Consider the following 26,090-nt stretch of genomic DNA (forward strand, 5'->3'; position numbering starts at 1 on the left):
GAGCCCTCTGTGCTGTGTAGTGCTGTGTCATAATGACAATGGGAGTTTCCCAAGAGCACTTTCACTTTCAGGAATGTACATTAAAGTTTTATGGAGTCCCGTTGATTAACATCATACATCAATAATGCTGGCAAAATATGTGTCAGTATTACGTAAGAATTTGTTGGCCTTGTAAAGTTAACGTTTCTCCAACTGTCGTTTGGGACACGCCCACTCAAATCGGTATTGAGGCGGTAGCTTAACTCTGCCATGTATTTTTTCGTTAAGGTGTGCAAAAAAATGAATGATTTTATGAATGAATGATTTTATTTGACATTCTCAGTTCTTATGTAAAATTAAATAAATGATAAAGTTCTATGCAAATCACACCACCCAATAATGAAAAATAAATAAATAAAAAGAAGCTGAGGTTATGACTCGCCATCCCCACTCCCACACTCCCCTGAGGTAGACATATGCATTGTCTCTGAGCTTTGTTTCTCTCCTCTCCTGCACTCCTCTCCATCCCCTCTCCATCTTCTCTCCATCCCTTCTCCTCCACTCCTCTCCATCACCTCTACTCACCTCCACTCAACTCCATCTCCTCTCCTCCACTGCTCTCCTATCCATCCCCTCTCCTCTCCTCTCCACCCCCTCTCCTCTCCTCCTCTCATCTCCATCCCCTCTCCTCCCCTCCACTCCTCTCCATCACTCCACTCCTCTCCTCTCCATCCCCTCTCCTCCTCTCCTCTCCTCTCCATCCCTCCACTCATCTCCTCTCCATCTCCATCTCCTCTCCTCCTCTCCTCGCCATCTCTCTCCTCTCCATCCCCTTCTCAGGTGGACCTGTGCAGTAAGAAGCTGGAGCGTGCTGAGCAGCTGATTGGTGGGCTGGGCGGCGAGAAGACGCGCTGGAGTGAGACGGCACGGGACCTGGGGGAGCTCTACGACAACCTGACCGGAGACATCCTCATCTCTGCAGCCATCGTGGCCTACCTGGGGGCCTTCACCTCCAGCTACAGACAGGTGACCTGGTGTAGTAGTAGTTGTGTGTGTGTGTGTGTGTGTGTGTGTGTGTGTGTGTGTGTGTGTGTTTGAGTGTGTGTGTGAGAGAGAGAGAGAGAGAGAGAGAGAGAGAGAGAGAGAGAGAGAGAGAGAGAGAGAGAGAGAGAGAGAGAGAGAGAGAGAGCAACCATGGTTTATCATTTCCAGACCGGTGAGTCGGTTTCTTGAGAAAGTGAGAGATGCAGCGTGTGCGTGTGTGTGAACATGTGGAGGGAGGCTGTTTGTCCAGAACATTTCGTCAATGCAAATGTTTGTTGGCTAATCAGTCCAAAACAGATTGGGCTTCTGCGAGGATTTGTGGAGATGACTGGATGTCCAAGCAAACTTTGACAAACCCAGTGTACTTGTCCAAGTGTGTACTTTATGCAGAATTGTGTGTTTGCGTGTGTGTGTGTGTGTGTGTGTGTGTGTGTGTGTGTGTGTGTGTGTGTGTGTGTGTGTGTGTGTGTGTGTGTGTGTCTGTGTCTGCGTCTGCGTCTGTGTGTGTGTTTCTTTTTCATATTCTTATCTGGACTTTGAGTTTGTTGAATTAAGTTTATTATTAAGTGTTAGTGTGTGTCTTTGGGAGCGTGTACACAGTAGGCCTATGCATGCCTGCGTGTGTGACTGTCTGTGTCTATGCAACACGTGTGTATTTCGCCTGTGTACTCTGTCATGCCATTTGCCATGGCGCTGTTTGATGTGTATGTTTTGTGTGTGCGGGCAGGGAAGCTGACAGGGGTGACAAAAGGGTCAGATGTCCCAGGCCCATGTAGAAAAGGGGCCCAGAATTGGGTCCCCATTACATACTTTGAGTATCATGAAAAGCGCTATATAAACCGTATGTATTATTATTATTTATTCTTACATTGTATGTATTGGGAGGGAGGGCCCTTTCAGATGACTTTGTCCTGGGCCGCCCGGTCAAAGCTGCCAGCGGCCCTGTGTGCGGGCCTCATGCAGGGAGGAAGCCAGCTATTTCAATATTTAACCACCTCTGCCTTTATGAAACTCATAGGGGGGGCATATGAAAACAGTCCCTTTGTCTCTCCCAAGCAGATGCGCCTGCACATGCTACTCATCACTTGTCTGTTTTTAACAACAAAAGCCCCGCTTCCCATTAAATATTAAATGGAGCCCTTTTTAAATGCAAGAGCCACGGGGAGAAAAGATTTTTATTTTGGTGGGTTGTTTTGCAGCCTTTTTTGACAGTTTTTTTCCATACCGGGACCAGAACATATTTATATGCATTGCATGCATTAATATTTATGTATTATGTGCACCGTTTGGGATATACTGTGTGTACCTGTACACAGTGTGTGTGTGTGTGTGTGTGTGTGTGTGTGTGTGTGTGTGTGTGTGTGTGTGTGTGTGTGTGTGTGTGTGTGTGTGTGTGTGCGTGCGTGTGTGCGTGTGTGCGTGCGTGTACTGTATGTATGTTGTGTACACTGTGTGTGTGTGTGTGTGTGTGTGTGTGTGTGTGTGTGTGTGTGTGTGTGTGTGTGTGTGTGTGTGCGCCAGGCAGCCACTAAGGAGTGGATGGAGCTGTATATCTGTTTATCTGTGTGTGTGAATGTGTATGTCTATGTGTTTGTGAACGTGTATCTCTATGTGTGTGTGTGAACGTGTATCTGTGTGTGTGTATGCGTTCATCTGTGTGCGTGAAAGTGCATCTCTGTGTATCTATGTGTGTGTGAACGTGTATCTCTCTGTTTGTGTGTGTGCGCGCCAGGCAGCCACTAAGGAGTGGATGGAGCTGTGTAAGTCCAGGGAGATCCCCTGCTCCAAGGGCATGTCCCTGATGAGCTCCCTGGGGGAGCCGGTCAAGATCCGCAGCTGGACCATCGCCGGCCTGCCCTCAGACAGCTTCTCCATAGACAACGGCATCATCATCTCGTGAGTTAGGAGCCGCCCTCTCTGTGTGTGTGTGTGTGCGTGTGTGTGTGTGTGTGTGTGTGTGTGTGTGTGTGTGTGTGTGTGTGTGTGTGTGTGTGTGTGTGTGTGTGTGTGTGTGTGTGTGTGTGTGTGTGTGTGTGTGTGTGTGTGTGTGCATGTCTCTGTGAGTTGATATTGTGTGTGTGTGTGTACTGTGAGTCACCAAACCCCCCAATGGCAGCATTGGAAGACAGCACCATGTTCAGCTTGATCCCTATCTATGCAAAAGAGCGGAAGCATTTGTTTTGTTTTTTTTGGAAAACAATCAGATAAGACCACTCAGCATCCACCCGTAAACAAAGTCCAAACAAGACTGATGCAATCACTGCACAGCTAGCCAGACACAGACACGGGAATCCTTGCCTACCAAAAAACATGGAACTGAATGATTATTTCAAATGGTTGTGTGGTGTGGTACAACTGGTTGCTCCTTGGAGTGTGTACTGTACTGTATGTGGCTGTGGTCAGGGCCACTGTTAGCTTTTGCCGGGGTCAGGACAAGGTCATCTGAAAGGGCCCCTCACCCAGTACATGGGTCAGTGACATTTCAGCAGTAGCACACGTCAGGGCGGCGCCACGATAGCCAATGCCACTATTGAATGTTTATTTTTTATTTTTGTTTTATTTTTTTGTTTCTAGTAGACTATTGAAGAAGCATAGTCATTGCAGCATACCAACCACCAATTATTAATTATTTTACGGGCATTAGATGCCGTTAGATGCCAAAAAACAACCCATCTTTGACCCACATACAATGAGTGGCCAATTCTGCACCCCCATCCCATCTCTCTGGGCCTGGGACAACTGGCCGCTTTGCCCACATGCCCAACCCCCACCCCTGTTGACTTCCCTGGTTGTGGTAATAGGACGGTTCGGGATTTACACTTGTCACAATAAAGCCTTCCCCATGTTAAACTATTGACTGTGACATGTGTAGGAAGTTGTTGTTTACACCCCAGTGCAGCCCTGCATCCAGAGCCCGCCCTGGCCACGTCTTAAGGTGCTCAGTATGCAATTCCAAACAGCCAGGGCAGTCCCTTGGCATTTTCAAGCCACCCACCAAAAAAAAAGAGTAAAGTTCTTCTCCTCTTCTTCCTTCCTTCCTCTTCCTCACTGTCCCCGGCCCTGCCCTTTCTCATCTTCTCTCACCTCTCCTCACCTCTCCTCTCTCACTTCTTCATATCTGCTTCCAAATCTTGTTTTTTGTTCTTGTCCTCTTACCTTTATTTCCCTCTACGTTCCTCTCCTCTCCTCACTTCACCTCTCCTTACCTCACCTCTATCGCTTCATATCTGATTGTGCTTCCCTTTCTATTTGCACCCTTACTCCTCCTCTACCTCTCCATCCTGCCCCCTCTTATCTCCTCTCCTCTTCCGTCCTCTCCTCTTTTCCCTTCCTCTCCTCTCATCTGCACCTCTCCTTTCTCCTCTTCTCTCCTCTCCTCTCCTCTCCTCTCCTCTCCTCTCCTCTCCTCTCCTCTCCTCTCCTCTCCTCTCCTCTCCTTGTCTCACCTCTCCTTTCCACCCCTCTCCACTCTACTCTCTACCTCCACTCTGTCCTCTTCTGTCCTTTTCTCCTCACCTCATCTCCACTCTTCTCCTCTTCTCTCTTTATATACCTTCCATTCTCTTCCTCTCCTCGACTCTCCTCTCCTCTCCTTTCCACCCCTCTTCACTCCTCTCCTATCCTATCCTCTCCTCTCCGCTCCTCTCCGCTCCTTTCCACTCCTCTCCGCTCCTCTCCGCTCCTTTCCACCCCTCTTCACTCCTCTCCGCTCCTCTCCGCTCCTTTCCACCCCTCTTCACTCCTCTCCTCTCCTTTTTTATCCTCCTCTCTGCTCCTCTCCTCTCCTCTCCTCTTCTCTCCTCTCCTCTCCTCCCCCTCTCCTCTCTGCTCCTCTCCTCTCCTCTCCACTCCTCCAGTAATGCTCGTCGCTGGCCGCTGATGATCGACCCGCAGGGACAGGCCAACAAGTGGGTGAAGAACATGGAGAAGGCCAACAGCCTGCACATCATCAAGCTGAGCGACGGGGACTTTGTGCGCACACTGGAGAACTGCATCCAGTTCGGCACGCCAGGTCAGTAGGAGTGTGTGTGTGTGTGTGTGCACTGCGCACGTCCACGCGTGTGTGTCTATGCATGCTGTACTGTATGTCAGAGTTATTTCCTGCAGTACCATTGATTGCCCACAGGGGTCTCTGTGTCACCACTCAAGCAGAGCAAGTTGTTCCTGTTCCCTACCCTACACAAACTCACACAAACACGCTATCTCTCTCTCTCTCTCTCTCTCTCTCACTCTGTCTCTCTCTCTCTGTCTTACACAAACACATAGACACACACACACACACACACATACATACACACACACACACACACACACACACACACACACACACACACACACACACACACACACACACACACACACACACACACACACACACACACACCCATATACATCCATGGAGCGCGTGCTTGTAGTGTGTTGCCACCTGTGTAGACTCTCAGCGCCTCTACTTCTCTCCCTGAGCCCTCTCTGCGCCCCCTCTTGCCACCCCACCCCACCCTGCCCTAAGGGCTGTTGCGTCTGGCTTGTTTGCTGATCAGCACGCGCCTCAGGCGTCGATTGCTGCCATCTTAATTTCAACACTTCCCTGCGACATCCCACAGTAGTCCCCACTCGCAGGTGGGAGAGGAGAGGAACCCAGTTGGCAAGTGATCCGTGTAATCTGACAGCTGCCAATTGCACCTCTCTCTCTCCTTTTTCTTTCTCTCTTTCTTTCTCTTCCTCTTTCTCTCTCTTTCTCTCTCTCTCTCTCTCTCTCTCTGTCTTTCTGTGTCTCTCTCTCTCTGTCTTTCTGTGTCTCTCTCCTTTCTCTGTGTCATTCTGACATTCACAGACTCTCTCTCTCTCTCTCTCTCTCTCTCTCTCTCTCTCTCTCTCTCTCTCTCTCTCTTCTCTGCTTCTCTCTTTTTCTCAGCTTCTGTGCTTCTCTCTCACATTCTAATGTGTGCATTATTGACAAAGAAGGCAGTGTTTCGCCTTCTATTTCACCTTCTCTTTTACATTAAAGATCTTCCTTGTGTGAATTTCTGGTTTAATAATGTTTAATCCTTGTTCTATAGCAAGGTCATGTTTAATGACTTTGAAAAGTCATTATTAGCGCCTCGGAAAGGAATAGTATATAATCTTGATTACAGTTTTTCTCAATTGGTTTTGTACATTTCTCACAACAGAATAATGATTCTCAAAAGTCTTTGTTCAATTGTGACTTCCTGGTGTTACCTGTGCACATGGTCAAATCAGTTTCTCATTGTTTTCGGCATAATAAATGCTCTCGTCCACCATGCCATGGCTGTGTACAATTCTCAGTGATTTCGTACATTATCAATTGCTTTTGTCACATCACTCAAAAAGCTTTGTCACTGAATGCATGAAACTATCTCAATCTTATCTGATCAATGTAATATAAAACTGAATTTACAACATGTCCCATCCAATCTAAACAACATTTCGCTTCAGAAAAGATCCTCAAGAGTGTACTATTCAATTGACAACATGAGAAATTGATTTGACTAGCTTGTCCATACACTATGACACAATGACTAACCATTCTGCTGGCGCTGATACGTTCATTGACACAAAAACTTGGTTTTGAAAGACAAATAAGGGTTTTGAGCAAGAGACTCGGTTTTGCAGGTTATCCACCGTGTTTTGCCATTTGTTAAAGCTGTTTTGAGAATGAATATTATGTTTTGCAAATTGCGAGAGAGATTCGAGAAATGTACAAAACCAATTGAGAAATACTGTAAGAGCCAAATGGCATTTGAAGTTTGTGTTGGGTGCTTGTTCCATATCTTTTTGATTCTCCTTTGTGATGTGAGTTATGAGAGGATATTTGGACCCAATTCTGCCCTGCAAGAATTATATAACCATAAAGTACATGTTTTTATTGAGAAGAAATCTAAAAAGATTTTTGCACGTCAGTGTGTGTAACAATTCAGTGGGGTACAGCTCCCATTTTGCAAAAATTAAATTCATTCTGCAAACCCTTTCTGGAAACAAACAAAATGTGCCAATATTTTATCATGCGTCTTCATTCACACATTTGTTGATCAAGCTCTGTAGAGTACAAAAACTCGATCTGAGATTTAGGGGGGAACCAATTTGCGCTTTGTTTAGAATGGTGTGTTCAGAGATAAGCTCTGTTATGCTGTTGTTAATGACGGAACAGAATAGTTTGCCCAGGTTGCTGTTATCTCTCCTGCAGTCTGTCTCTCTTGTTTTTCTTGGCTCTTTCTTTGTCTCTTTTCCTTGCGTTCTCTCTCACTCTCGCTCTCTCTCTCTCTCTCTCTCTCTCTGTCTCTCTCTCTGTCTCTCTCTCTCTCTCTCTCTCTCTCTCTTTCTCTGTCTCTCTCTCTCTTTACCTCTACCTCTTACCCATTCTCTTCTACCTATCTCTGTGAGCCTTTGTCAATTCTGTTTGACTCACGCCGACAGGCAGTACAAAGATTGGAGCCCTTTGTTTGACTTTGTCTGGAGCATTGTGAGGGAATGGCTGATTACCTGCCTCAGAATTGAATTTCTGCTGTGCTTTTGGTCTGGTGCAGAATCCCGAGCATGTCAACTGGCCCAGGCCTATAAATAATGGGAGAATATTCAAACTTTCATCGTGTGCGTGTGTGTGTGTGTGTGTGTGTGTGTGTGTGTGTGTGTGTGTGTGTGTGTGTGTGTGTGTGTGTGTGTGTGTGTGTGTGTGTGTGTGTCTGTCTGTCTGTCTGTCTGTCTGTCTGTCTGTCTGTCTGTCTGTCTGTCTGTGTGTCTGTGTGTCTGTGTGTGTCTGTTGAGTCATGCATGAGAGATGCTGTGTGGTGGCTTCCATGCTCCCATCAAATGCAGATGCCCACTCCTCGGCTCTCTGCATCACTGCTGTATGTACTGTATACTACTCCTGTGCCCCGACTCTATGTACAGGGCTGATAGTATTCAGGCCCAGTGCCTGATTTCAGGCTTGACAGAGTTTGACTGCAGGAATAAAATCTAGTCAGGTTTTTCTTAGTTCAAAATGAGCTAACGGTTCAGGCCCAGGATTTTCTTCTACTATCAGGCCTGTATGTATGTACCCAGTCCTTTTGTCCAACTGCATACACCCACTCCTGTTCTTTCCTCAACTGCATACTGAATGTCCACTCCACTGCATCCTGCAACTTTGTGTTACACTCCTGTGTTTTTTTCAACTCTATATACCCACTCCTGTGCCATCCTCATCTCTATTTGCCAATCATGTGCTCTCCTCATCTCTGTGCACCCCCAATGTGCTCCCCCCTCACTGACCCACACAGGGTTCCTGGAGATCATGTGAGAGGAGCTGGACCACAAATAAAGAGATTTGAAGTTTGATATCCCACTCCCGAGCTCTCCTCATCTCTATGCACCCCTTCTTTCTTTCTTTCTTTCTTTCTTTCTTTCTTTCTTTCTTTCTTTCTTTCTTTCTTTCTTTCTTTCTTTCTTTCTTTCTTTCTTTCTTTCTTTCTTTCTTCCCTCTCCATCCTGTTGTATACTTCCTGGACGTCCTGGAGCCTGTGCTGCTGTGAGTGTGTTCGCCTCCTCCTCATATGTCACTCCAGAGCTCTCCTCATCTGTGTGCACCCGCTCTCTTTCTCCCCCCTCCCTTTCCTTTCCCCATCCACCCCACAGTGCTCCTGGAGAACATCGGCGAGGAGTTGGACCCCATCCTGGAGCCCCTGCTGCTCAAGCAGACCTTCAAGCAAGGCGGCAGCATCTGCATCCGCATGGGCGACTCCACCATCGAGTACGCGCCCGACTTCCGCTTCTACATCACCACCAAGCTCCGCAACCCGCACTACCTGCCTGAGACCTCTGTCAAGGTGAGGGATGCTGTGGTGGTCGAGAGGGGAAGCACATGCAGTGTAAGGGCCTCCGCACATCGGCTCCGACAAAGTGCTGAGCACTGCTCTGCCAAAGTTTGATTCCATTGTTGTCAATACCACCCCGCACACCGGCGCCGATGTCCGCAGACTTTTGCATATGTCGGCAAGCGATTAGAGACAAGTTCTATTTTTTCGGAGCCGCCCATCGACTAGCCATGTTATGTTTGGGTGAAATTGGGTTTGGGAGTCAGAATTGTGCCGGAAGCGAAAGTGCTCCGCAGTGCTGTCGGAGCCAATGTGCAGACGCCCTAACCCTAGGACTACACTGGATGAGTGGTATCAAAAATACATTGAAAACAATAGTCATTGTTTGCTGGATACTTGCGGCACTGCCATGCCTGATGTAACCAGTTGCATTGATCATAGTGGAAGGTAATTGTTATGGCAGATAAATCTTTGACTAAACACAGTCAGTATAGCCTTAGGGTTGATGTTGCAGTGTTAATGTGACGCTTAGTGATTAGGACCAAGCGGAGGAATATTAAATAGTGTTGGATTTAAAAAGATATCAAATAGATATCAACATTATCATACATGCATCCATGCACTGTACCTGTGCATTTGCACAATTTTGCATTCAAAATTCTTAAAGTAGTGATGTCTTGACTTGAGCCTTTAGTTGTTTGTCTCACTGATAGCATGGGTAGTAAGCTCTCTTTTAGGTTTCAAATTATGCAGCAATTAATTATTGTTAGCGTAGCTTTAACATCACTTGTCTCTGTTGACTTATGTGCATCTTAACCCCAGCTCTTGGAGCTCCTTGTGTTTGAAAACTTGGTAACGCTTTAGAATAAGGTTCTTCTAATAAGCGTTTATATAGGTGGTGGGCCCAGTCTCATATCTTGTCAGTTCGTTGGTGTTAACGAGTGGCAACTTTATTTTTGCTTATATAACCCCCTGACAACCCATTAATCAACATTTTGACTGTTGCCATCCTCAAAACTTGCACATTGATTTATAAAAATGACAACAAAAAATAGCCCACCGAGTGACGTCACGTCAATGCAAAGTCAACGAGGCAGAATACAGCTAGCGCGTGCATGCTACCCGGAACCGTCAGATTTCATGGCAAAAAGTTACAAGTTGGGGGGTAAGTGGGCTCACTTGTTATGTACATGCAAAAAAAAATATTTTTCTCAAACTTTCAGAAGTGCTCTTTTTCGCTGTTAGTGTTCGACTGTCTGACCATCATTGGGAAACGAGAGATAAATGTCAAAAAGAGGACAGGTCTGTTCCCTCAAAGCAATAGAGCAATGAGGTGACGGGGGTAGATCAATTCGCCAAAAAACTACGTGTCAGTAAAGAAATGCAAGCTGTGTTATTTTTTCCAGTGACAGGAAAATGGTCAGGAATGAAATGCCTACCTTGTTTCAATGATTAGGTGAATTATCTGCCCATGAAAAAAGCCCGATATGCGGATAAATATTCCCTTTTCAACTTTGAGGGGCGGAGACTTCCCATTGACTGTGCATTATGTGACGTCACCCCCAGTCTTTTTTATTTTCATTATTTTTTAATATAAACGTGCAACTTTTCAGCATGGCAACAGCCAGAATATTGCTTTACATATTGTCAGGAGGTAATATTAGAAAAATCAAGTTGCCACTCGAGAGTGAGAACGAAACTCGTTTTCTAAAGGAGCTACGAAATCTAGCCCACCGTCTAATAGTCACTAGTAAGCAGGTAGTAATACCTGCCCAATAGTAATAAGTAAGGGTTAACGTTCGGCGAGAAGGTCGCTACCGTGGAATAGCAGCACGACAGAGAGAATCTTTAGACCCCGACGCGGAGCGGAGGGGTCTTGTTCTCTCTGAAGTGCTGCTATTCCATAAAGCGACCGACTCGCCGAAAGTTAACCCGCTTATTATATGGATATACTTAAATGATTCACACATGCGGGGTCATTTCTTTAGACCTATTTAATGTTAAGATTGTTGCTGCGCAAAACAAAACAGTGCCGTTGTGGAACACCGCTAGGCAACAGCTAGGTAGGCTAGCCAGGACAACAGGTGTTGTCTATCACAGCAGCTGATTAGAGTGACAAAAGACCGGACCCCCTGCGGAGTGATATGAAACATTCGCTTTAGCAGTGAACGTCTTGTTGCCATTGACAGCGGTAGCCAGGACAACGGGTGCTGTCTATCACAGCAGCTGATTAGAGTCTTGATGAAAAGTCGCTTTAGCAGTGAAAAGTCTTGTTGCCATTGACAGCGGTCTGTTATAGACCAACCCGTCCGTTATCGAAAAATAACAGACGTCCGAACGTTGGGGAGCCCCGTTGAAATGAATGGAGCATTCGACAGATGACGTCACAACCATATAATAAGTGCCCAATAACATGCTTATTAACTTTGTTAACATCTTATAAGCTATTATGTGTTTATAGTGGTTTATTTTTTTAGTCTTATTATTTAAATCGGTACACATATCTTGATATGATGACTAATACTGGATATGGAGGCGTCGCGAAAAAAAATGAATTTTCAAGATGGCTGCCATGTGTACCGATTTTCATGCTTTTACTCGGTTACTCAGTTAAAGTTACTCATCAGATGTTAACAACGTTAATAAGCATGTTAACAAAGTTAATAAGCATGTTATTGGGCACTTGTAAGGGTATTACTACCTGCTAACTAGTGACTATAAACGCTTGTTAGAAGAACCTTATTCTAAAGCGTTACCGAAAACTTTTCCGTCAATTTTGTGTCTCACTCACACTGTAAGGAATAGTAAGCTGTCCTTGATTCATTTCTTCAAGGTTTCAGCTTATGCAGCAAATAAATTGATGTCAATGTAGCTTCCACATCCCCTGTCTCCCTTGCCTTGTATACATCCTAACACCAAGGAGCACATTGTGTTTGCCCCGCTGATTGATTTCCTAATTGGAGAGTTGTGCTCCAGCCTCCAGGAGCTCCCTCCCATGCAGTAGCCTCAGCAGTGCTGCAGACGTACTTTTGACACATCCCTCTAATAAGCACAAACATGTTCCTCTCAGATTCCAAAACCACCAGCTGGGCAGACAGGTGTGTGTGTGTGTGTGTGTGTGTGTGTGTGTGTGTGTGTGTGTGTGTGTGTGTGTGTGTGTGTGTGTGTGTGTGTGTGCGTGCGTGCGTGCGTGCGTGCGTGCGTGCGTGCGTGCGTGCGTGCGTGCGTGCGTGCGCGTGCGTGCGTGCTTGCGTGTCAGGGATTTTAATGAGATCTTCCCAAATTTCCATCAAACAGCTGCGTAGCAATTCTGAACAAGCCCTGGAAAAACAAATCAAGCAACGTTTACTGTGAGAGTCAGTGAAATATAGGCATAAAAAGTTGACAAGCAAGATGCCAACAGAGATGACGGCGTAAAAAAAGGAAAAAGAAACAAAGAAAAGAGAGAAACTCATCCTTTCAGGAATCATCAGCATTCAGAAAAGTCGCCGTGTAAATAACTTCTCTGTATTATTAACGCATATTGTAATGCGGTGGTCCTTTTTCTGCCTGCATATTTTTTATTTTTTTGCTGGTTGCCATTTGCATTTACACGTTTTCATTAAAGCGCGCGTGCCCCTCTCAAGGACGAGGCTGGGGCTGAACTTTCCTGCTCCGAAGCCGACTGGGCTCCTCACAGTAGGGGGCTGTGACCCGTTTCCCAGCGCTGCATTCAGAATCAATGTTGAGACTAATTGAATTCATTTGCATGGTTTAGAAAGGTCAAATATGATGCAGCCTGCGCACTTCGAGATTTTTTTCTGAACACTTAGTACAAAGAGCCTATCCGTCTATCGGTGCAGAGTTTGCTCCAGAGAAAGAAGCAATTAACTGCTGTGCGATGCACTGCACAACCGAACATCTCTCCATCCATCCCCGCAGAAACGGCACAGTTAAAAAGGTGAAAAAAGTTTAGAAAAGAGGTGATTTGGAGAGCGAGAGTGGCGCATCAAGGTAAATGACAGTATTAAGATGAGCCATTACTGTTGATCATCCCACCTGCAGCCATTTTGCTGGCCGCTGTACTACCGCTGAGAGTCATTAAGGCAATCTGGATGAAGGTTTTTTTTTTTCTTTTCTTTTTTTTGTCCCGCTGCTCGGCTGGTCTCACGGACTGCCTCCTGACCTGATGATTGAGGGGTAATAGGGCTTGTCCTCTGCCCCCCACCCCCGCTCCAAAGGAGCAGCAAGACTTGGGTGGGAAAAAACTGGCACTTCAGGCGAAAAAATAGGTGAAAATTAGCTCCAGGAATGGATGAGCTGAGCTCCACCGAACAGAAGCAGTGGCAGCGGCAGGCAAGCCAACGGCAGATGTGAATGAAACATTTGTCACTCACAGGCCTGGGCCATAGTGTATGGATGACTCAGGGCCGTTTTTTATTTCTTTTTTTATTTTCATTTTTTTTGTTTTTTTTTGTTTCCGAGTGGAGATGTGATTCACAGCCAGGTGCACTAAAGTGTCCATTAGCGTGGGCGACTCGCAGCTGGGGAAACGTAGCCGTTGGTTTTTGTCTCTGCTTTTACAGCGCCGGCCAGACAGACAGCAAAGGCCGCACCAGCGGTGGTGGTCTGAGGACTTTAAGAGCACGAAAGGGAGAAAAGCAAATGCTGCTCGGCGTGCTGAGCGCCTGTTTTTTTCCTCTTTTTTAAAATGCCACCTTTGGCTTTGTGCTCCCTTTTTCATTCTCTCTAGTGGATCAGACTGACCTCACTTTACTTTTAGTCAGTGTGTTAGAAGTGAATGGAAGTGCTAGGAGTACATGGTATTAAAGTGTGTTACACGTGAAAATGGGAAAAGAGCATTTTAAAAAGGTTATAATGCAAGAAGTGTGTTAGAAATAGAGTACGTTTGCGTATGAAGGGCCGTTAAAGTTTGAAATGAATGCTATTAAAGTATGTGAAAAATGGATTCAGAACCAATAATGCAAATGAGCTACAGTTCTGTGTTGAGTGACACTTAACTGAATATCATAGTACTGTGCAATATGTTATTACAGAGCACCATATAAGCCTACTACTAGCCCTAACTCTTAACTTTTCCTTACTGTACTTGCACAGTATCCCAGTTTGACACAACAACATTTAACGCTATAGAAGATTTTCTCTGCACAGCAGCAATGTTATGTACACGTAGATCCTTTGTTGTGCCCATACGTGTGTGACCCTGTTCAACCTCTTGATCACCCCAGAGGGCCTTTATGGGCAGTCATGGGTAAGCAGTTAGGGCGTCAGACCTGCATCCCGAAGGTTGCCGGTTCGACTCCTGACCCGCCAGGTTGGTGGGGAGAGTAATTAACCAGTGCTCTCCCCCATCCTCCTCCATGACTGAGGTACCCTGACTATGGTACCGTCCCGCCGAACTGCTCCTTTGGGGCGCCATTGAGGGCTGCCCCCTTGCACGAGTGAGGCGTAAATGCAATTTTGTTGTGTGCAGTGTGTAGGGATGTTAACCAGTAACCGGTTAACCGGTAATCGACCGGTTCAACTTTAACCGGTTAAAATTTTCTGCTATCGGTTAACCAGATGTAATAATATTAATAATTATAATAATAATTTCCTCCCAAAAAACGATAATTTTTAGATTTTAGTATGATAATTCAGCATTTTCCATCTGGCAACAGTGGCTGGACATGGCAGGTCCTGTCTGCGCAGCAAAAAAAAGCTTATGTGAAAAATAAAAATGAAAAAAATCAGTGCTGTGCATATCAGGCACGCAGACGTTTTAAAATTTAAGATTACCGGTTAACCACCGGTTAATGAGTCTTGGTAACCGGTTAAGAGTTTTTTCAATTTTCGCCATCCCTAGCAGTGTGCACTGTTCACTTGTGTGCTGTGGAGTGGTGTGTCACAATGACAATGGGAGTTGGAGTTTCCCAATGGACTTTCACTTTCACTTTAGGACCAGGTGCTTGGTTTGAAGCTGGGTATCTCCTCTCATCCTTTTCTCTACGTCACTGTGTTGATGTTGATATGGAGTGTTGTCTTGTGCCCGTACCGGTGTAGATGACCCTGCTGAACTTCATGATCACACATAACACATGATCATCTCTGAGGGCATGCAGGACCAGCCGTGGGGTTTTGAAGTTTGGTTATTTGTAACTTGTCCTTCCATTTATTTTGATACACACCTTCTTGGTGTTGATGTGGAGTCTTGTCTTGTGCCCATGTGTACCGTAGGTGACCCTGCTGAACTTCATGATCACCCCCGAGGGCATGCAGGACCAGCTGCTGGGCATCGTGGTGGCCCGGGAGAGGCCTGACCTGGAGGAGGAGAAGCAGGCCCTCATCCTGCAGGGCGCCGAGAACAAGAGGTGCGCTCACGCTCAGCACACATGGCTGGCTATGAAGCTGCTGCGGTTGTTTTTCAATGTGTGTGTGTGTGTGTGTGTGTGTGTGTATACTGTATGTGTGTGTGAGAGAGAGAGAGAGAGAGAGAGAGAGAGAGAGAGAGAGAGAGAGAGAGAGAGAGAAAGAGAGAGAGATAAAGGCAAGGCAAGGCAAGGCAAGTTTATTTATATAGCGCATTTCATACACAGGTGCAACTCAATGTGCTTCACAAAGTTAACAAATGTAAATGAAAGGAAAACAGGGAAATGAATTAGAGTCAAAAAAACATTTAAAACATTAAGATAAAACATAAGGTAAAAATAATAATAAAATAAAACATAAATAAACATAAAACCTTGAAAAACAATTCTTATTTTACTAATTTACTTCTCTTATTTTACCGTCTTTTCATTCAATAATTTAAGAAAGCATAGAGAACAGCTTTGTCTTGAGTCTAGATTTAAAGCTATCAATAGTGGGTGCATTTTTTACGTCATCTGGAAGCTGGTTCCAAAGCTTTGAAGCATAGAAGCTAAAGGCTGCCTCTCCACATTTTGTTTTGACTTTTGGAATCACCAGCAAATTCTTCTCCGTTGACCTTAGTGACCTGGCCGGTGCATACAGCTGAAACATATCCAGTAGATATGTGGGTCCCATTCCATTTAATGATTTAAATACAAGTAGCATTGCCTTAAAATCAATTCTGTAGCTTACTGGGAGCCAATGCAGCGATCTTAAAATTGGAGTAATGTGGTCAAACTTCCTTGTCTTTGTAAGAACCCTTGCAGCTGCATTTTGTACCAGTTGAAGCTGTTTAATGGTCTTATTTGGGAGGCCAGTAAACAGACTGTTACAGTAATCGACTTTACTAGAAATGAAGGCATGTATTAGCTTCTCCAGATCATGTTTAGACATCAGGCCCCTAAATTTAGAGACGTTTTTTATGTGATAGAATGCAGACTTAGTAATAGCTTTCATGTGACTGTTGAAATTTAGGTCACTGTCAATGAGGACCCCAAGATTTTTAACTGTTTCCCTTGGTTTCAGTCCCTTCGTTTCAAGGATAGTAGCAATCTTTTGTCTCTCCTCTCTTTTCCCAAATATAATTACTTCAGTTTTTTCTGTGTTCAGCTGGAGGAAATTGTGAGACATCCATTTGTTAATTTGGTCCATGCAATGATAGAGTGATTCAAGGGGGGTGTAGTCATTGGGGGACATAGATAAGTAGAGCTGGGTATCATCCGCATAGCTATGGTAATTTATGGAGTTATTCTCGATAATGTGTCCCAGTGGCAACATATACAGATTGAACAGTAGTGGTCCCAGAATGGAGCCCTGGGGGACCCCACAATCCAGAGACATTGGTGATGAAGTATGTCTTCCAATGGCGACAAAAAAAACTTCTTTGTTGTAAGTACGATTTTAACCAGTCGATCACTATGCCCGTAAAACCACCCCAGTGTTCCAGTCTATGTAGTAGTATAGAATGATTAACTGTATCGAAAGCAGCACTCAAATCAAGAAGTACCAAGACGGATGATTTGCCAGCATCAGAATTCAATCTTATGTCATTCATAACTTTGATAAGAGCTGTTTCAGTGCTGTGGTAGGCACGGAAACCAGATTGAAACTTATCAAAATAGCTATTAGACATTAAAAAGGCAGTTAATTGGTTAAAAACAATTTCCTCTATTATTTTACCCATAAATGGTAGATTGGATATGGGCCTATAGTTGTTTAGTACCAGTGCAGGGCGCCGAGAACAAGAGGTGCGCTCACGCTCAGCACACATGGCTGGCTATGAAGCTGCTGCGGTTGTTTTTCAATGTGTGTGTGTGTGTGTGTGTGTGTGTGTGTGTGTGTGAGAGAGAGAGAGAGAGAGAGAGAGAGAGAGAGAGAGAAAGAGAGAGAGATAAAGAGAGAGAGAGAGAGAGAGAGAGAGAGAGAGAGAGAGAGAGAGAGAGAGAGAGAGAGAGAGAGAGAGAGAGAGAGAGAAAGAAAGAGAAGAAGAGAAAGAGAGAGTATTATATGTGTGCGTTTTGGGGTGAATGGAGGTTGTGTGTGTGTGTGTGTGTGTGTGTGTGTGTGTGTGTGTGTGTGTGTGTGTGTGCGTGTGTGTGTGTGTTTGTGTGTGTATGTGTGCGCGTTTCTGTGGACAGCTGGATGTACATGTCTGTGTGCATGCATATATGATTGGATAACATTTGCATTTGCGTGTCCGTGTGTGCACTGATGGCCAATGTGTATGCCGTACTTAGGCTCTGTGTGTGTGCGTGTGCAGTAATGGTATGGATTATCTGTCACTTAACTATGTACTACACACTTACAGTTAAGATTTTTTTTCTTCCTTTTCTTTCCTTTTTTTCCTCTGGCTCTCGCCTGACAGATATGCCTTTGTGTGCAGGGCAAGCGAACGCATCATTAAGCGTTTAAATCTCCAAAAGCCAGAGCTGAGCTAACTCACCCCGGCGCCCACCGCCTCATTCTTCATATCCCTCACACAGCATCTGGCCCGGCCAGCCAGCCAGCCAGCCACATTTGCAGGAGCGATGCCGCGCCGTTTATTAATTGTGTATGTTGGATGGGAGCACTTTCCAAGACACCTGCTTGCTGGCTTGGGGGAGGAAAAAAAGCAAAGCGTTTGGATCGCCTGTAGTTATGCATATCATTTGTTGGCCGGCAAATGAGCAACGCTTCAATTAATAACGGAATTTATGTTTTTAATTAACAAGACATACTCTGCTGTTAATAATCACCGTTGAGATATTTACATTCTCTGCTTTCCCACGGTCAGCAGAAGAGATCTCCTCCCCCCCCCTCTGATTAGTCATGAATTTCTAATTTATAATACATCAAAATGTACGCTGTTCATCCTGTAAATGTAATGTACTGTACCGCACATGTGGCAAAATCTTTGTTTGCCTATTGCACGCACAAGTACAGCCCCAATTATTCATTTGTCATCGCCAGATCAGCAATGACCAGGTTGCAGTCTCTTCATGAAAAATGGCCGTAAGGTCGTAGCAATGTTGTTGTGCGGTTTCATTACTGAAAGCAAGGGTGGCTTTCTACAGGTCACTGTGAGTTTTTGTTGCCACCCTGCTCTACTGTACATTCTCCTGTGTAGTATGCCTCTGCCTACTAAAGTGGCTGAAGGCTGCATACTGTTCTCTGGGTTTCTCTCGATTCATCCGTGCGTCTGTCCCTCCGTCACCAATTTTTGTTCTTGAAAAGTAACACAGATTGACAAAATGTACTGATACTCTACTCTATAACACATGAAATAATTATTATTTTTTTAGGCCAGCACTTATTACTCTATATTACGTGTTAGAGTACGCTAAAAAAAGACAACTTAAAGTAAAGTGTGACCTACTCGATGTTCCCTAGTGTTTTTGCGCCCCTGAGGCAACTGGAGAAGATCGAGGACAAGATCGTGGATGTGTTGTCCTCCTCCAAAGACAACATCCTAAAGAAAACTTACCACTGTATGTCCTCACTCCTCTGTGCTTCATACAGGATACATTTTCCTATGTTTTTCCCGTTGCCCCTTTTAGGCAACTGAAGAAGATCGAGAACAGCATTCTGGATTCCCGTCAGAGGGCAACATCCTGGTGGAGGAAGCTGACCAAAGTGCATAGTATCATTGTTACGTTAGGTGCTCCTTAAAGAGCTTTTCCCCAACTTTTACCGTTTGCCCTTTTTCAGGCAACTGAAGGAGATTGAGGATAAGATCCTGGAGGTGCTCTCCTCGTCCGAGGGCAACATCCTGGAGGATGAGACGGCGGTGAAGATCCTGTCCTCGTCCAAAGTGCTGGCCAACGAGATCTCGGAGAAGCAGGCGGTGGCCGAGGTGACGGAGGTGAAGATCGACGAGACGCGCATGGGCTACACGCCCATCGCCGTGCACTCTGCCATCCTCTTCTTCTCCATCGCCGACCTGGCCAACATAGAGCCCATGTACCAGTACTCCCTCACCTGGTTCATCAACCTCTTCGTCATGTCCATCGACAACTCCGACAAGAGCGACGTCCTCGACCAGAGGTAATGGGATGGGATGGGATGGGTGCAGTGCTAACGACTGTGTCATGATAATGGTATTGAATAGTAACAATGTTTAATGCTATTAAATAATAACGTTAATTTAAAAAAATAACAAAAAGCACAATAGTATGTAAAAACATTGTATAAGCTACTATACTACAGCATACTGCAAAACCACTGCTATACTGTTATCATTATATTATGTTTTACAGACATATTAACTTTTGGCAACAATAGGCCTTCGTCGATAGCATACACCAATGAAGCTCTATTATCGAAACATTAGTATGAAAGCCACTTAAGTAGCGACTTCATGAAATAGCAGTGTTGAGGTTTTTCTTAATTTCTTTAATTATGTACAATATCCCACCAATTGCTGTAGGCACTAGTATGCCTTACTTATCTTTCTGAATAATAACACATCATTGCAAAACAAAACACAACAAAATATGTGTAATAGACTGAACAGGACTTGAAGCCTAAATCACACAAACAGTACAGTATATCAAACTATTACGTACATGTAGTGCAGGTAAGGTTAGAGGGAGACGTCAGTGGTGTCTCAGTACAAATGGTGAGTCGGGGACACTAACAAAGGAAGCCCGTACCCTAGAGTGTTTCCAGGGATTCTGAGTGAGTGTCTGGCCTTGAAAATTTTCTGACCCAGCCTGGGTTGTGCCGGGTAAGGATTCTGACCTTGATTTGCTGGAGGCTAGAAAATGCATTTCTGAGAAGGAAGACAAAAGAGGGTGAGGCAGAGGCACAGAAAACAAAGTGAAACAGCCGCAGGCAACAGAGGTGTTCAGACTCAGACTTTTCATTTTGGTGAGCATATTCCCTACTCACACTCCATTTATGTAATAGTTTTGTAATCATTTAGTGGGAATTTATAATTAAGCTTTAATTATTGTTACCGTAATTACAGCAAAATCTATGAAAGTCTGGTGGACCTGTTGGTAGATACCTGCATTTACACACATAATGTAAGTTTTTAAAAAAAATAGTTGCTTGTGCACTGTTGCAGATGAACTTTGAAGAGTTCTTAAAGTTCTTTCTGTTTGGTCTTCCGTGTTTAACTACTGACTGTCTCAGAGGTGTTTTTTCATCAGATGAATCAGTCCATTGGGCTAAAATGTCTCTGCCCTCTGGCAATATCTCGTCTTGATGCTGGTATTTATTTTGGGTCAACAGATACTTCCATCTCCGTACGTACGGCTACTACAGTACAGCAGATAATAACATCCTCGAGTTTGTGTAGCTCTAAGTAATCCGTAAACACAGGCCTGGCTTGGCTGCACTGCACTTGACCGCAGAGAGGGTTTTGTCGGGCGTGGGCGTGGAACAAATAGCTGGAACATGGTGTGGGGTTAGAGGAGCGAGGCGTCGGTCGCCACTAATGGCCCTGGCAGACAGCAGCATGAGCGGGAGGCCGCTGATTCCACTGCAGCGGGAGCAGCGTCTTCCATCAGCATCCGCACATCAATCAGAGGGTCAGGCCAGGAGAAACACAATAACAACACACACATGCACAAACAAGCACGCACATGCACACATACACACGCAGTCGTGCACATGCACACACCACACGCGGGCATCAATCAGAGGGTCAGGCCAGGAGAAACACAATAACAGCACACACATGCACACATACACACGCACACACATACACACACACACAGACACAGACACACACACACATGCGTGTACATGCACACACACACGTGCATCAATCAGAGGGTCAGGCGTGAAAATGCACACACACACAACACGCACCCGCACATACACACACACTTAGATAGATGCACACACACACACACACATCAATCAGAGGGTCAACTAAGGAGAAACACATGCACACACAGACACACACACACACACACACACACACACACACACACACACACACACACACACACACACACACACACACACACACACACACACACACGCCTGACCTGTCTGTGAAGAAATGGACATGCACTCAACGTACACACATACCCACATACTCGTCTGCTCAGCACGAGGTTAAAAACGCACATGACCCGAAGTACTGTAGGTAGAAGAGCTTCTGACTACGGTATTTGGCGCAGTGAGCCATAGCTGATTTTCTCTGGTGTGTCATGTGATTATGGAACGCAACCATAGAAAATACAATATAGAGAGATTATGGAGGCGTGACAAGAGATGAGAGAGATTATGGAGGTGTGTGTCAGTTCACCTCATTTGAGGTAATTCAGCCATGCTAGTTAACATGCCCTGACAGAACTAAAACCCCTCTGCTTCTGTTGCTATGACGATGGCGTGCTCTGTCAGTCCAATATTAATGACGGACTGCATCTCGCATTAGACTACATGATAGAATAATACATTTGTAAAGAGATGTTAACCTCAATGTGGCGTATGAAATGTGCTTGTTTTCCCACCGTAGTGGTTAACCTTATTCCACCTCAATGTTGCATGGGATGTGCTTGGTAATGATAGGTAATGTACCAGTAACATGTAATAACACTGTACAAAGTAAGATGTGTGGCATTCGGTAAAATATATTCGGTAGATTATTATACAAAGATAAAACTATTTCATAAACTTAAACTATGGAGGAAAATGTTGGGCAAATGATCTATAGTCAGCATGCTGTATTACAAAAACAGATTGTACTGTAGGATACATTCAAAAGTTAAAAAAATCAATATACATGCAATATACATGGAAGTTGACCTTAATGTAGTATATGAAATATTGTACCCGTTTCTCCACCTATGGGATATATCAATATTGCATGACAAGTAATGTACATTAATTAATAATAAAGTATGACATGCAAGGTGACCTTAATGTTGTGTATGAATCAACTATCGTGCTATGAGTTGTGTCGTATGTCAGCGCCAACAGTACACCATTTGGTTGATTTTACACCAATGGGACATATTGAATGTTCTCGAAAATGCAATTATTAAGTAAAGAGTTAAAATGAACACCATTTCAAATAACATTTGGTCCCACTCAAAAATTGTGTAAATTTTACTCTTTGGTCATTTTTCGAAGTTAATTATCTTCAATGTGTTGTAAATATCAACACTGGTGGCACCTGGAGCAGAGCGGGTGGTAATCACCTGGCAGTAGAGTTGAAATTACCCTGCCCATCTGCAAAAAAAATTCACACTGACTTTTGACTTTTCAAGTAATTTGGCTCTCCACAGTGTTGTACATAAATCCTCTATAATATGGCATTATATAAGTACCTGTATACCCTTAAAGGGTAATGTTTAGGTTAAATTTATAACTAAATCTATACAGGATGTTGTCAGAAGAGGTGTTTTGAAACATATATGTGAAATTCACAGTCTGTAACAATGCCAAACTGCAATATTTTCATGAAAATGTATCATTTGAAAGCCACTTCTGAAATGTTGGGCTTCTCGCTGGCAGAGCCTCTATGACGTAGATAGAGGGAGTCCAGCTAAGGTTCTGGTTCAGCTCTCGCTTGTTGATGTAGGCTTACCAGCAGTTTTGGTTGTAGTAGCCTATATCTTTCCAATGCTTTCACAAGAGAGTGGCATTTTATATGCCTATCTAAAACAGTGTCATAGTAGACCGTTACTAGAAATAGCGACTATTTTAATATCTTTCCCGAAAACGATGCCCGTGGAGTAACGAGACCTTCATGTTCCCCGCCACAATGACTTGCGCCCTCTGTCCATGGTGCTGAAATCGCGGCATTCTGTGAAGCACGTTACAATGTCATGAGGGAATACAGTTATTTGTGTTGTCCATAGTTATACCAACGAAAAAAGTAGGCGGTGATAAATACGCCAGGTCCAAATTACTAAAATAAAAAGTATATTGTAACAGCCTACCAGCTGCCTCCTCGGGAGTGAGAGCGCAGAGTTACCCCGTGTGCACTAGGCTACTTCCCATCTCACCACGCAGCCTCTAAAATGGGTTTGAGATTGTCAGGATCGCAACAACCATGAGCCGAGTGAGCAAGCCAGAAGGAATCGTGAAGTGTGTGCACCAATTCTGAATCGCTGAAGCCAGAAACTGATGTGCGCTGTTCCAAATTGAGACCGAGCGCGCAAGTCTGCAAACAAGGGTTTGCAAAAGTGCACTAAATAATAAGACTAATAAGAAAAGATATTCGTTGTGTTGATCTGTTTTATTTCTTATGTGTTCGTCAGTGGGGTTTTTTCATATTTGGAAAGGTAACGAAGGCTAGGCCTATACCAACGGCAGTCTTATTGCTGCCTGGTGCCCAACTCATAACCTCTAAAACTTAAAAATACAGTCGATTGCACAGTTACAATATGGACGACGTTTTAAAATGGATAACAGTAATTTAAACATTAGTAAGCTTTTTCAACGTCATTTGAGAGTCTTAGATTTCGCTTGGCCCACCGCGCCCAAAAAGGAAACCTGCTTGCATTGCGTTGAGTTTGGGAGATGTCTTTAGTGGGAGTAGGCCTATTTGAATGTGTAAAACACGTTGGACATGCTGGGCATTTTCAGTAGGCTATTCTTGGGGAAGTAGATCGATTATTATTTGCATGCGTCATTGTTTCACCGTCGACCTTGCATCAGCATGCCAACGTTAGGCTACATTTGCCAAACTAACGTTGATGTGGTCCTGACATTTTGATGAATAGCAATAGCATAATATCTCTACAAAATCGGGAGTAAATTGAATTGAATTGAAGTCTCCCAGCATGTTTTGTCAATCCATGAGGATACGGAAAATCTAGCACACCACACGCGGAGAAAGCGTTCCTTTGATAGAGGGGATACCTGCGTCTTTGTAAAGTGCTGCGCGCACGTTTGATTGCCGGTTTTACAAATTACGGGGATAAACATGCCAGGTCCAAATTACTAACAGGAAAAGAGGGACGATGACAAAGGGGATGAATCGCCAGGAAGACAGGGATGATCTTTCTCGCAGAGCAATGTTGTCTGCCAGAGCGAGTCTCGCCTGGTTTTGTGTATGGTTACGACACGCAATCCACCGCTGGACCAGCTGGCTATCAGCAATCGCCGCAAGAATCAAACCTGTTTCAAATCCTGCTCATCTCTCGTGAGTGTAGGGTACTGCATATAGGTTAGTTAAAACTTTGCTACGACCCAATTTGGAACACTGTCCACTCCATGCGCAAAAGACACACCGTCAGAAAAAAAGATGGAAATGTGGATATGTAGGCCTGGAGAAAGAGGTTCACTCTCTCCAGCAGTTCAAAACCACCGTCAGGTTATGTTTCGGAAGAATATCGTTTTTTTTTTTTTTCGACAAAAACGAAGCGCCATAAAGTCACAGTCAAGTTTGGTTATAGGCCAGCACAGCAGCGTTAATAAACTCCAAAAAAGTAATGTGACGTACCCTAATAATGACAATCTTACTGTGCAAACTAAAACAGTCGGTGGTGGTGGTAGTGCGCGATAGCTCTGAGATGGGGAGGGGGATTATTTTGGCTACATCTAGCCCTAGCCTACCCAACTCAGGACTCTGGATCCAACCGAGAATCTCCACAATGAGGGAAACACATCGAAAATATAAAATTAAATATGCTATATGCACAAATAGAGTTTATATCAATCAGACATTCTATTAGGTTAACAATGTTATTTTGAAACCTAATGAAGTGCCACATAGCCTAATAACGGTCTGGCACACCCTCATGGCGCTGCTGCAGCGCATTGACATGGAGGAAACCTACAAAAAAATATTATTATTTTAAATAATAAAATGGTTCAGACGGTATCTGGTGGATACTGCCACTGTTTAAGGCCATTTAACTTGTTGAAATTTAGCCTATAGGTCTGGAAAGGTGTTACAATATTATAATCTGGCCTATTCTCTGCGGTCTTTAGTATGTCTGTAGAACGCAGCGACTCCCTCTATCTACGTCGGATTCTAAATGTTTGTTTAAAAGAAGCCGCCGTTATTTTTGACAAAGTTTTCTGAAAATGTTGTTTATGCAATAATTCGGTATTTTGACATATATCACATCTAAATTTATGTATTGAGGCTCTTAAAATGAGATTTAGTGGTGTTTAACCTGCAAGTTACACTAGACCCATTTTTTTTTTACTGTGTGACCTCAATGTGGTGTATGAATGATATCTTGTGCCCGGGGTATCATCTGTGCAGACTGCAGATCCTGCGAGACCACTTCACCTACTCTCTGTACGTCAACGTCTGCCGCTCGCTCTTCGAGAAGGACAAGCTCCTCTTCTCCTTCTGTCTGAACGTCAACCTGCTCAAGCATGAGAAGCTGGTAAGGGTCTGAGTTTGTGTGTGTGTGTGTGTGTGTGTGTGTGTGTGTGCGTGTGCGTGTGCGTGCGTGTGCGTGTGTGTGTGTGTGTGTGTGTGTGTGTGTGTGTGTGTGTGTGTGTGTGTGTGTGTGTGTGTGTGTGTGCTCTCTCTGCCTTACCTAGAGATTACTCAGAGGACTCCATGCTGCCTTCTGTCTCACTCTCTCACATATAACCAACCACTTGAGGACAAAATTGCAACGCTGGCCTTTGACCAAGTGCACCGTTTTTGCCGTCAAAAGACTCGTTTCCTGAAACACTTTCAGCATCTCATTGACTGTTGTGTCAGAGATGTTTACTGTGTATCACCAGGCAGTTAACAGGAAAATTTGCACATTTTTCCTGTGCGAAATTTTCCACAAGTGTCTTATCTTCTTTTGAAAAGGCGAATTATGTTGCCAAACTTAACTTCAGCAGCCTGTAATGTTTGCCTTTCAAGTCTGAATCAAAGAAATCCCTTACTGTACACTACGCCCGTTGCCAAATCTACAAAACATGCTTAGGGGTCAAAGTAAGACCACTGGACCACAGCCGCAGCGTAACTTA

The 26,090-nt window shown here is 44.4% G+C and overlaps 1 protein-coding gene across 1 annotated transcript in view; it reads left to right on the forward strand.

Annotated features, from left to right (window-relative positions):
- Nucleotides 1-26,090, forward strand: part of dnah7 (dynein, axonemal, heavy chain 7) — a 149,456-nt gene that overhangs the window by 83,345 nt on the left and 40,021 nt on the right. Inside the window, exons 51-57 of the mRNA XM_063214309.1 lie at nucleotides 820-1,005; nucleotides 2,756-2,919; nucleotides 4,881-5,035; nucleotides 8,656-8,846; nucleotides 15,051-15,184; nucleotides 18,909-19,244; nucleotides 25,381-25,507. Of these exons, the coding sequence (XP_063070379.1) occupies nucleotides 820-1,005; nucleotides 2,756-2,919; nucleotides 4,881-5,035; nucleotides 8,656-8,846; nucleotides 15,051-15,184; nucleotides 18,909-19,244; nucleotides 25,381-25,507 (1,293 nt within the window). The remainder of the gene's footprint in view (nucleotides 1-819; nucleotides 1,006-2,755; nucleotides 2,920-4,880; nucleotides 5,036-8,655; nucleotides 8,847-15,050; nucleotides 15,185-18,908; nucleotides 19,245-25,380; nucleotides 25,508-26,090) is intronic.

Source organism: Engraulis encrasicolus, chromosome 13 (assembly GCF_034702125.1).
Source record: "Engraulis encrasicolus isolate BLACKSEA-1 chromosome 13, IST_EnEncr_1.0, whole genome shotgun sequence".
Classification (NCBI taxonomy): domain Eukaryota; kingdom Metazoa; phylum Chordata; class Actinopteri; order Clupeiformes; family Engraulidae; genus Engraulis; species Engraulis encrasicolus.